Source organism: Cuculus canorus, chromosome 2, assembly GCF_017976375.1.
Source record: "Cuculus canorus isolate bCucCan1 chromosome 2, bCucCan1.pri, whole genome shotgun sequence".
In the NCBI taxonomy this organism is placed as follows: Eukaryota; Metazoa; Chordata; class Aves; order Cuculiformes; family Cuculidae; genus Cuculus; species Cuculus canorus.
Genome location: NC_071402.1, coordinates 81930883 through 81942997, shown reverse-complemented (window position 1 = coordinate 81942997; position 12115 = coordinate 81930883). Strand labels below are relative to the sequence as shown.

General features: G+C 36.3%; 1 protein-coding gene across 4 annotated transcripts in view; it reads left to right on the top strand.

The window, feature by feature from the left end:
• Positions 1-12115, top strand: part of CDH12 (cadherin 12) — a 544062-nt gene that overhangs the window by 517036 nt on the left and 14911 nt on the right. For all 4 annotated transcript variants that reach the window (XM_054059459.1, XM_054059460.1, XM_054059461.1 and 1 more), the window contains 2 exons: positions 6913-7034; positions 8547-8664. In XM_054059459.1, the coding sequence (XP_053915434.1) occupies positions 6913-7034; positions 8547-8664 (240 nt within the window). The remainder of the gene's footprint in view (positions 1-6912; positions 7035-8546; positions 8665-12115) is intronic.

Genomic DNA, 12115 nt, shown 5'->3' with positions numbered 1-12115 from the left:
TTCTTCATTGCCATCCTTCTGTGTAGTATTCCTCCTTTATAATCCTTCAAACAAACTCTCAAAGGCATATAACATCCTTTGAAAAGAAGTGTTTTGGTCACTTAGCAGTTGTGTAAAGGCCACATGAGTCTTTCTGTTGACATCAATAGGCTGTAGAAGAGGACCTCTACCGTATATCCTATTCATTCTGTATTGTTTATGTGACCAGAAATGCAAATTCCTAAAGCAAAGAACATATTTTCCTTAATGTATTGTTTGGCACCGTGTCTCAAAAAAATAATACATGCTATTAACAGGAAGAAGCAGGTTTTGGAAGCAGAGAACGTATATATTATTTAAAATTAAAAAAAAATATAAAATCTCAATTTATCTTATGAAAAACCATAGGCTTACTCCCTGCAGCTTGAAAACGTAGTGAGGACAACACTCAAATTGAAACTTCAATGTTATCCATAGCTTGGAAAAGGAATATCTGACAGAGGAAACTAATCTAACACAAGTGACTAAGTATAAGACATAGTATATTGACTGAGTGTAAGACGTGTATATTGACAGAAAGTCCAGTAATTTGTTTGGAGGTAAACTGAAAGTCAGATATATAGAGAGGGGAGGTCTCACCGTGGTCTAAGTTTCAGAAAAGCTTAACTATTTAGTTTTATTGGCAGACAGAGAAAATTTGAGATTTATATTTTTTTTCTGCAGTAAAGAAGCAATTCTAGTAAACTTGCTGTGAATCTGTTTATTATTCCCAAGAACAAACAGTTCTTTTTCTTCAAAGCTAGCTAACACCTAGAAGTCTACTTGCCTGTGCACACTCCTAGCATATATACAGTAATATCATGTTTCTGTAGAGCCAAGGTAGGTAGGCTATACTATGAAGCTCTAGATTTTAATTGCTTACTTAGGAATTGACACCTAAGACATATTTGTAATTAATTTCAGTATACCTCAAAATATTTATACATTGACCATTATCCATAACATTAAAAACAATTACCATGCTGTTGCTGGCAATATTTTGGAGGATTTGAGGTATACTAACTGTAAAAACTTTACATGCAGTTATCTGAGTAAGAGCTAACACAGAAATAAATGCTCAGGTTTGTGGCATGACACACAGCATGCAATCAATAAAGCTTAAAGGAGAACATCTGAAGAAAGCATGTGGGAGGAATAGTGTATCTGACAAATTTCTGCTATTAAAAATATTGCCACTGATTCAGTACTGATGTAGAAACACTAGAAGTGCCATCTCTGATTGGTGAAAAAGTGCACTGAACAGTGCCTTGACTTACACATGATTACCTAAAGGAAGTGGCCTGGTATTGCAGTTGGTCGCATAAACTTGCCTCAGGAATGGACACTATTGATAATTAAGTATTTTCAGTTCTCCATTACCTTATCTTTTTTAAATAAACAGTATCCAAACTGGTAATAGGCATATTACATTCTGTTACTTAAAAAACTTTGTTGCTAAAATATATATTTTGTGTTTTTACTGTGAGAGACAGCAACAGACCCCAACTTTTAGGCAAATCCTGATTGTCATTCTGTAAGTTACCTTTTCTTGGACAGACTGTTTATGAACTACAACCATCAGCTTTATCCTCATCAAGTCAGAAAGAAAAATAAATAAATCTGGCTTTGCTATCATATCCCTATATGTGGAAAATGATGCTAAGGTCATGAGCAGGCTTGCATGGACTCCCGTGAGCCTGTGCCTTTGCCCTTGGGCCTTCTAAATGATCATTCTCCATTGCCAGTAAAGTCTTGAAGTAACATTATGACTTCTGAACAATCATTAACTTTCAATCAGTGGCATGCAGTTTAGATAGCTAAACATAGCAGCAGACAATTGATGAATCTAAATGTAGAGATGAATGTACCATATTGACTTTTCTTACAAGCTATTAAATATCTGTATTATTAGCACTAAAACACCAGAAGTTATAATTTTTAGAGGAATACATTTCAAAGATAAGGGAGAAAAGAATTACCTTGTGCTTCTTACAGTAACCTTTGCTGATATCGCCTATTGCAGAAGGAAAAACTAAAAAATGTCTTGTTTAAAAGCCCAGTTGTTTGAGAATTTGTAAAGGCTTTAGTGTCCAGTGGCCTTATGCTGAATTTATTTGACATATATAAATATTCTAAATGTATAGTACAGGTATATACTGAGATTCTTCTTCCCTAAACTTCAGATCCTGCCCATTTGTCACTTCCTACACCAGATATGGTGCAGGTTCGCAACTTAAAGACAGGTAGAATTTGGATCTTTAGCAAACAGTTAATTATGAAATCTGTTTATCCTGGTCTTGCTTGTGTCAACTTGTACACTCAAAGCCAGGGAAACCCTAGTTACCGAGCAATGACATGGTGTATCTTACATATAGACAGTAGCTGCTGGTTCCACATAGGGAACTGGTATAAAGGAAGTTATTCTACCCAAGTTATACAATTACCATCTCTGATCCTGTATCTTTAAAGAGTGATTTTTATTTCTAAGCCTGAAAAAATCCAAGCTTATGATCTAAGCACTATCTGGTAATATCTCTCCAAATAACAACAGAACTGATCCTTGAGAACATCCCAGGGGTGTACCCAGTATGGAGTAATGGATAACCTATGGTTTACCACAAGACACCATAACTCTATTCTTGCCTTTGTTAAACAAGCCTGTTCCAAACTAGAAATCTTGGCTTTCAGTCATTTCAAGCACAAAGGCCAGCTGGCACTGAGTAGCCTATTTCTATAACATTAAATTCTCTTGCCTTCCAAACAAGGTGCCCACATGTAAATCAACTCTTTGAGAGTGGTCCTTTTCCCACACTAACTCCCAACGCATGCATGTGAATTGTCCATGAGACCACTAGTTGTCTCAGGCCAAAATTGTAACAAGGGCTGCTGTGAAAACATAATGGTATAAAAAAATCACAGTCCAATGCTCAAAAAGTTCCCCAGTGTGCTGCTTAATTACCAAATATGGAAATGGTTTTTGCATTTTACAAAAGAAAAAATGCATAAAAGGCATAAAATCTTATTTCTGCTTTCCTGTCCTCAGGGTGCTAGTTGAGTTGAAAATAAATATAAAGTAATCATAATCCTTCCTGTCCAAATTTTCTTCCCAACTCCTCTAAATCCAGGCCCAAATTTCATGAATGCCAAAGAAACCTCATCTTAAATCTCAAAATAGCCTTTATCTTCTGCACTGTAACTGTGATTAATGAATCATCAGTTTTCCTCAGTGGTCTTATTTTTTCAGTTGTCTACTACTTATTTTCTCAGTTATCTTGGATTTTCACAAGTTCTTTAGTCAAAGTATTTTATATATTTTTGACTAATGTGATATCCTTGAAGCATAAACATATTAACAGTTGATGGTATTTGAGCAAAAGAAGGAAGCTAGGTTGTCACTGTCTTACAGATAGGAGACTGAGAAAGGAAGAAGCCAACTAATTTGCCTATATCTTACTGGCAGAATTGAAACTTGTGATCAGTTTCTTTATTCCTAGGCTAACGATTTAACCAACTTGTCTCCTGCCCTGGGTAATCTAGGTTTAAAAGGCACAAACAGATATTTTTAGTGACTTACTGATACCAGCATTCACGTCACTGCTGTGCTTACAGGGCTCAGAAAGAGACAATTTGACTTGATTTTGAAACAAACAGAAAACAAAACAAAACCAGAGAAAATGGACGTCAAGTCTGAAAAGTGGTATTTGAAATGCAATTCTTCATCCTCGGTCACGTCAAATATTGCCAGTCTTTGTAACTGTACGTGAATTCAGAGCTGTACACAATCTTCTTGAAGTTTTCCTTTATACGCATGAGTACTTATACCAATATTAGCACAAACCAAAAGGAAAACTAATCACATAAAGTGAAACCCAGAAGTAGATCCATCTTGTGCTGTAGTAATTCTGTTTACTTTCATGTGTGATTTTTGCTGACCATTTATGCAAGGTAAAATTCTACCTTGCTCAAATATCTTGGCCTCCAATATGTCTTTCAAAGAATCATAGAAAATAAACCACAGACCATCAGTGAGAAATAAATGTAAAAGATATACTCATCTTTCTATATATTTCTAAAGCATGCTATCCTGTTGTGATATTGAGGGAAGGCAAAATATCAAATCTCTTTGTTAGTTTTAAAATTATACAGTCCCATAATGTGCACACTGTTATAAAAGCTTGAAAAAACAAGATACTCCAAATAAATATAATCCAAAAAGACTTCTTATAGCAACTGATACTTTTAATAGAAATTATCAAGATCAGCTCATATCTCCTATGTGCATGATGCATAAATTTTGAATACATTTATCTTTTAACTGGAAAGGCATTGTTAATGTATTTCTGTGAGGAAACAAACTAACATCTATGCCTGTACTTTCATGGCAAAAAATGGATCTCTAATGAGTTTGAAGAATGTATCCTGAACTCATGTTTTTCAATATTGTTCAAGTGTTGTTCACCTTAAAATAAAGACAAAAAACCAAAGGAAAACCTGTGGTACTTTACATGAGTTTCTGTGTTATTTGCAGCAGGTACAACTGGGAGGGAAGTTTTAAGTTAGGTTCTTTCTTCCAGTAACAGATTTGACCTACTCAAGACTTTTCGGATCTCTGTATGTACTCAGAGTCCGAGTCCTGTCTTCTACTGACTAAAATAACTTCTTAGTGCTTTTCTGTTTGCTATTGTATAGAATCATAGAACCATAGAATCAACAGGTTGGAAGGGACCCACGAGGTCATTGAGTCCAACCATTCCTAACACTCCCTAACCCACGCCCCTAAGCACTTCATCCATCTGTCCCTTAAACACGTCCAGGGAAGGTGACTCAACCGCCTCCCTGGGCAGCCTGTTCCAGTGCCAAATGACTCTTTCCGTGAAAAAATTTTTTCCTGATGTCAAGCCTGGTGGAGCTTGAGGCCATTCCCCCTTGTCCTGTCCCCTGTCACTTGGGAGAAGATGCCAGCTCCCTCCTCACCACAACCTCCTTTTAGGTAGTAGTAGAGAACAATAAGGTCTCCCCTCAGCCTCCTCTTCTCCAGGCTAAACAACCCCAGCTCTCCCAGCCGCTCCTCATAAGACTTGTTCTCCAGCCCCCTCACCAGCTTTGTTGCTCTTCTCTGGACACGCTCCAGAGCCTCAACATCCTTCTTGTGGTGAGGGGTCCAGACTGAACACAGTACTCAAGGTGCGGTCTCACCAGTGCCGAGTACAGAGGGAGAATAACCTCCCTGGACCTTCTGGTCACGCCGTTTCTGACACAAGCCAAGATGCCATTGGCCTTCTTGGCCACCTGGGCACACTGCTGGCTCATGTTCAGTAGGCTGTCAACCAACACCACAATTTATAAAATTTATATTATATAAAGCAACCAATTTAACTGTAAGCCAATACATAGATTTCTTCTGGTCGAAAGGCATCTGAAGGACTGCTACCTAATTCCCAGCCTCTAGACCAAACTCTGTCTTCACTTACACTGCACAATGCCTTCCCTCACAGAGATATTCTGAGGGAAATGGAAATGAATGAGGATTAAAAGATGTTATAAATTGTCACTATTAATTAGATATTTTCATATAAAGGGACTACAATTATTCCATTTTAGATTAGGATGGTCATTTGATTCACTACTTGTAAACAAGTAAAGCCACTTCTAATTGCAGTTGGTCCTAGTTAACTAGGAAATCATCAGGCAATATCTTTTGACTTTGACAGAGGTCTCTTGAAAACACTTAATTTAGTCATCACTAAGAACAAGGAAGAAACCATTTACAATTTCTACAGTACCCATGAAGAAGCTTTGCCCCCTGCTGTGCTAATTATGGAAAACAGAAATGCAAAATTTTTTAAAAATAATGAAGTAGCAACAAATGCAAATAATTTGAAGGGTCCATTATGTCTAAAGATTCAAGAAAACTGTTGTTGTACTCAACCATTACCCCATGCTGTCAATCCTGCCACACTCCGATTCACAGCACCGGTTTCTTGAATAGCTAACAGTGTCTCTATAGTGGCTTCTGCTCTTCTTAACTGCCAGAGGAAAATTATCATTTTGACTTACCACCTAAACTGTTTTTTATGTATCTCCTGTCTTGCAAAAGGTCCATGCATCAAGCGAAAGAGAATACTGTCTGGTTTGTGTTGAATTTCCTTTCTGTCAGACATTGAATATGCAGTTAAACTTCTTTATAAAATGCATCTAGTGACTGATGAAGATTATCTGCATTGGCAGGACAATGCAAAAAAGCATTATGTTTACTGGTTTTTAGCATTGCTTTTGCACGTGTGTATTTGCTGCTTGCAAATACTTATGCAGTTAAAGAAATTTTACAACACAGACTAATGGTATAACCACAACTTGAATGCTAACTCCACATATTTTGCTGCTAAATTTGCCCTTAACTCTGTCTGACTCTCTGAAAGATTTTTCTTTAGATATTTTTCTCTTACTTTTCTCTGTCTTCTAAGTGGGCATGCTCCACTTACGTCCTTAATGTCTCGAAGATATAAACAGCGTTAAAGTAACAAATATTGATTTTCTGCATTCCGCTGTGAAAAGTATAATTCAGTTTTAATTATTGGAAGCATTTTCCACAGACTCCATAAAAGCTGATCTGAGGAAAGTTCACATCTTTAATTACAGGTGCAACATTAAATTCTTTAATTTATGCTCTTATCATGTGATTGATTCCTCATTCCATGAAGAGTAATGGATCAATGTCTGGTGTAAAATGATAAAAAGTTTACTTTTGATTTCTCCTTAGTACAAATCAGAAATAAATGGAAGTCAAGGGCTTTTAAAGTTACAGTACTGGGATCAAAACAATTCATGACAGCTCATGAACACTGATAACAACAAACATATGCTTAATGCTTTTCTCCTAAAAATCTTTTATAGGTAACCCGCTATTAACCAGCAAAGTCAATGTTGTAATAAATGTCCTGGATGTCAATGAATTTCCTCCTGAAATTTCAGTTCCATATGAGACATCTGTATGTGAAAATGCCAAACCAGGACAGGTATTTCAAATTTGTAATGCTTGCTACTTTACTCTTTCTACCATTATTTTTCATAGAAATAGAAATTTCTGAGTTTGAAAATGACATCATGGTTAGAATTCTTTTGCAAATAAAATATCTGTGTTGGAAATACCTTTTGAAATTCTGTTTGTTGATCTTTATGTTCTATTTATTTTGATTATCCCTGGTTGTATGGGTCTGAGTCACCCTTTACTGTGTATTTATTTGCTATGACAGGAAAAAGAATCTCTTTCTTAAAGACACTTAAAAATAAGGGTAAAACTGCAGTGAATAAATGGAGTAGGATGGATTACATTTCTGTGTCCATTTCAGAGAAAAAGCACCCACAATCTCCAAGAAAATCCTCCTGAAAGCTTTTTTTTTTAATAAGCAGTTTCAAATATATACATAGCCTGCAAAATCTGTTTCAGATTCAGAATATCACTTTATACCATGAGTGAAGCCAGCATTAATAGACCTACCCCAGAAGCTATTGGCATGTGCTTCTTCTGCACAAAATTTTTTGAGTAAACGGAGCGCTGCAAAGCACCAATGCTGACTATTATATGTGTTAATAGCTAATACTCTTTCCAATACAAGACTTGTAACTTAACTGTTGAACTTTGAGAATTACTGTGAGACACAGAAGGAACATATTCAGCCTCCTGTATAATCATCAGTGACTTCTGTTTATATGACATAATCAGTCCATGTGATTTTTATTGCTTTTGTTAAAGATTTGTTGATGACTTAATATGATATTTCTATCTCATTGTTTATTTTTTTTTCTTTATCTTTCAACTAACTACTATAGAACCTAAATTAACTTAATTTATAAGATATCTGTAGTTAGCAATGTATCCAGGCACTAACGGTAGCACTGGGAATCTTTTACATGGAAGACTAAGATAAGAAATGAGCTGGCAAATATAAATATTTAGACACAAATTTTTTTTTTGTTACTCATAAAAAATGCCTTCCTTTTTAAACGATCAGTGGCAATCCTACTATGAAACATTTTAACTTCACTGTGTACTTACCTGAAATCTAGCACATAGGACTATGGGACCCAAAAGTTTCCTCACACCTAGGTGGTGCAGACCTTTCAACCCTCTCAAAATTAGGGTGTAACTTTATGAAGTACTACAACATGTATCAGTTGCAGCTGTGATAATAGTAGTAGTAGATAAAGTGAACTATCTTTAAGTAATCACTCATCTGAAAAGAATTAGCATTATTTTGATACATAAACCCCAAATACTAAATACTTCTGCTATGAATGTAGGGTAAAACTTTCTGGTTTTCTTCAGATATGTCAAAGCAAGACCTTCTGAGACATCAATAATCTTCCGGAGGCCATAGTATTCAGACTTCTTGCCTCCGTTATCCAATATATTAGGGGAATGAGAGTAATCCAGCAGAATTTCACTTTCATTGTTTCATTGCGCTTTGCACTTCTACAAAACTGCTTCTTCTAAGAGTGAACTGACTATGGAATTAATCTGATTTCAGGTGATACAGACCGTCACTGCAGTAGACAAAGATTTGTCACCAGCTGGGCAAAGATTTTCCTTCAGACTGTCAGCAGAGGCTTCCAACAAACCAAATTTCACAGTTCATGACTACAGAAGTAAGTTGTATCATCTCTCTTTCAGAGCAGCAGGGTGTGATTACAATGAAAAATGTCATTTCTAATTGTTTAACTATCTAAAATATAACATTAATTCAGGTCTTTCACCTTTTCTCATTTTTAGGGGTCAGGAATTGTCAGAACATCAAAGGCTGAGATTGTACTACAGGCTTGCAAAAACATTACTATCTGTTTTAATTTCTTCCTTTTATTATTTAGTACCTCAGGAAGAGTTTATATGTCAATGTCAGAGAGAATAAGAAGAGAATGAGGCAGAGACAGAGAAAGAAAAGTAGCAGGAAAAAGAGAAATATAACAAAAATAATCACCACCCCAATGAAGTCCAATGCAAGTTTCCTCAGGAAACATAGTCCAAGGACCAGAGGGTGAGCACACATGTGCTTCTTAGCAGGGATTGTTTCCAGAGGATCTCTGTCCCCTATTAGCATATGTGGAGTGGTGTCGCTACACCTGTGCCTTTTCTTTTCATGGAAAGTACTTGAATTGGGGCTGGGAACTCCAGGGATCACTGGCAGTTCAATGGACCCTTGCCAGAATAACCCCTGTGTGAACCCTTTGGACTCACTTGGGCAGTCAAGGGCTTCTGCCTCTTCAGCATGTGGAAATCCCTGAGCCACAGTAGCCTAGGACAGCTCATTGTGTGCTAGGAGCCACACTGCAGAGTGGGTGGAGGGACAGTGCCGGCTCCCAAACCTCCCTCTCTCTCCTCTGCTGCTGCCAAACTGCTCAAAAACCCAAGCACACACAGCCTTGCACTGAGTCAATGTTTAAGACATACAGACAAATACAAATAAAGATGTTAACCTTTGCATTCCACCATATTGCTTAAATAATTGTAGTAGAACTCAAATTCTAGTTATTTACAGTAGTGATCCTTACACTGTGGATAGGAGCAGAAAGAAGGGTAGAAAATGAGGAGATGGCATGGGTGATCATTCAATGTGTGATAGCTAAGTCAACCAGTAAAAATGTAAAACCCGAAATCAAAATTAATAATATTTTCATAAATAATAGTTTAGAAGTTTGATGGTACATTTCTTATCCTTGTTTTTGTATCCCATTGATGGGTAGCCTCAGTAAATGCATGTCTCTAATTAGTATTACCACATGTTATAATTTTGGAGCACTCGAAGACGGTGCTATTTGCTGGCTCCCGGGTTTGTCCAAACGTTTAAGGTAAAATTTTGTGGCCAGAGCTACATCAGGTTAGATAAATTTCAGGAGCTTAAAGATAAAGTATTAGGAAGCTTAATGCACCAGTTCACAATCAGTTTAATTACATACATGGCCTCATAATATTCTGGTCATTCCAAAGAATAGAATTTTGAATCCCAAGGATAGAATTCACAATGCTGTATAGTGATAATGTCTTAAAAAAAAGTATCTTTCACCACTACCCTTTTGCTCCCGTTTAAGACCAGTGGATTAGTTTTCACTTCCTGAGGAGTAAGAACATTATTAACAGAAAGCATATAAACATCACAACATTCCTTGGAAAAGGAAAAATTCAAATTAGGGAAGATGTTCATTTACCAAAATCTGTAACACAGTAGAGGAAGCTGCACTGGTCATGTTAAATACAAAGAGTAAGTCATCAGGTGTAGCAGAAAATCTCAGCCCTTTTTCAGCAACAGAGGACAGAACACCACATGTCCCTTGATTCATGTGACTCCATTGTGGGTTCTTGACTTTCAGTTCTCAAGTTCTCCCTGAAAAAGAAGAAAAGAGAGAAATTCAGGCCAAACAGGACTGGTTTTAAAAAGAGGAAACAATCCACCTTGAAAAAGGGTGCAGGGGCTGGGGGCATTCTTTCACTTTTAGGAGGGCTCTTGTCTGGTGGTTTCCACATTTTTACCAACAAATGAAAATTAGATAGGGACAGGCCATACATTTAATCCTGTGGAATGTCTTTTCTGAGACCCTCAATCTATAAATGAGTCCACAAAACTTCTCCCATCAGAATTTTGTCCCAAGGATAAACAATTTTTTTATCCCTGCCTCAGCCTGCCAGATCACCTATGACTTTCTTTCCATGCCTACATATCCCACACGCTAACTGTTGTTAATCAACTCCCAGGCAATTTCTCCCCAGGTGAGACTTGGCCCTGATAAAGGTCATCCTGCCATAGCAGCCCCTAACCAATCTTGAATTTGCACCACATAGAACTTTTAAGGAGTCAGGAAAACCTTTAATTAAGGGAGTTATTTTGTCCGGATTTGCAGACATTAACACTGGGGAAGGCTGACAGGGAACCAATTATCTTATTACACATCAACTGCAAGAAAAACTGCCTCTTGTATGGTTTCAGTGAGGTGGCTGATCCCAAGGGTAGGGGTGGTAATAGGTCTCCCCTCTCTGAAGAATAAATTCCTCCAGCCCAATAGGCTGTCCTAAGAGTCATGTCTCTCTCTCATCTCCTGCAATTTAGCTATTTCTGTAACTGTATATGGGGTTTCCTTTGTTACAATAAATAGTTCAGAGTCCTATCCCTCACAAATAATCTCCACATTCATCAGGAGTCAGAACTTGGAGCATGATGAACTTTGCGTGATTATAATTAAAAGGGAAAAAAAGTGTTCTCTATATATTAATGGAAGAAGGAAAATATACCTATTAACAGCTTCCTCATATTTTACAGGAATTATTTTTATATTTTTGTTTTTCAACATATATGAAGGACCATAAGGGTAGTATCTTCCTCATTACATAGTATCATAACATGAATACTGTGTATTTCAAAATGTCTTTGCTCTTTCAGTCAAGACTTCTTTAAAATAAGAGCTTTAATTTCTTTCTTTCTGCCCGTTTACTAAAATATCCTTTAATATCACCAAGTTTTTTTTTTTTTAATAATTACAAGCTATTGTTTTAAATGTTAGTCTTCCCATTCTTCTGAAGTCATTTCAACATATTTAAGTCCTCAAAAGAATCATTAAATTTAAAAAGGCTCTGAATTAATTAAACTTAATGACCTTTCTCATTTACAACTCTTGTGAAGTGTGCTTAGCATGTAAGTTTGGAGAGGAAATTGCTCATATATTATTAGGTAGCTAAATTTCCCCATTTAATCCAGTAACATAGACATCCAAAATGACTTTGGATCTCAGTAGCCTGTTAACAAATTTTTTTTACTGTATAAAAGCATATATAATATTCCCATAACAAACGAAATTAGAGACTATCAAGATACACAATTATTCTTGCACAAATATTTGCATGTGTATGTACCTATGTACAACACTCTTAAAAAGATTTTATAACACTGAAAAAAAAGAAAGAAACACATTATTTATTGAAACATAAAGAAGACAGAAAAAAATATTTTTGTGGAATATTTTCCAACAATAAAAGGATTGTTTGGGGTTTTTTTTATTGTTTTACAGATCTTTCAGAAAAAAAATCCTTCCAGACAGAAATTCTGTACAATAT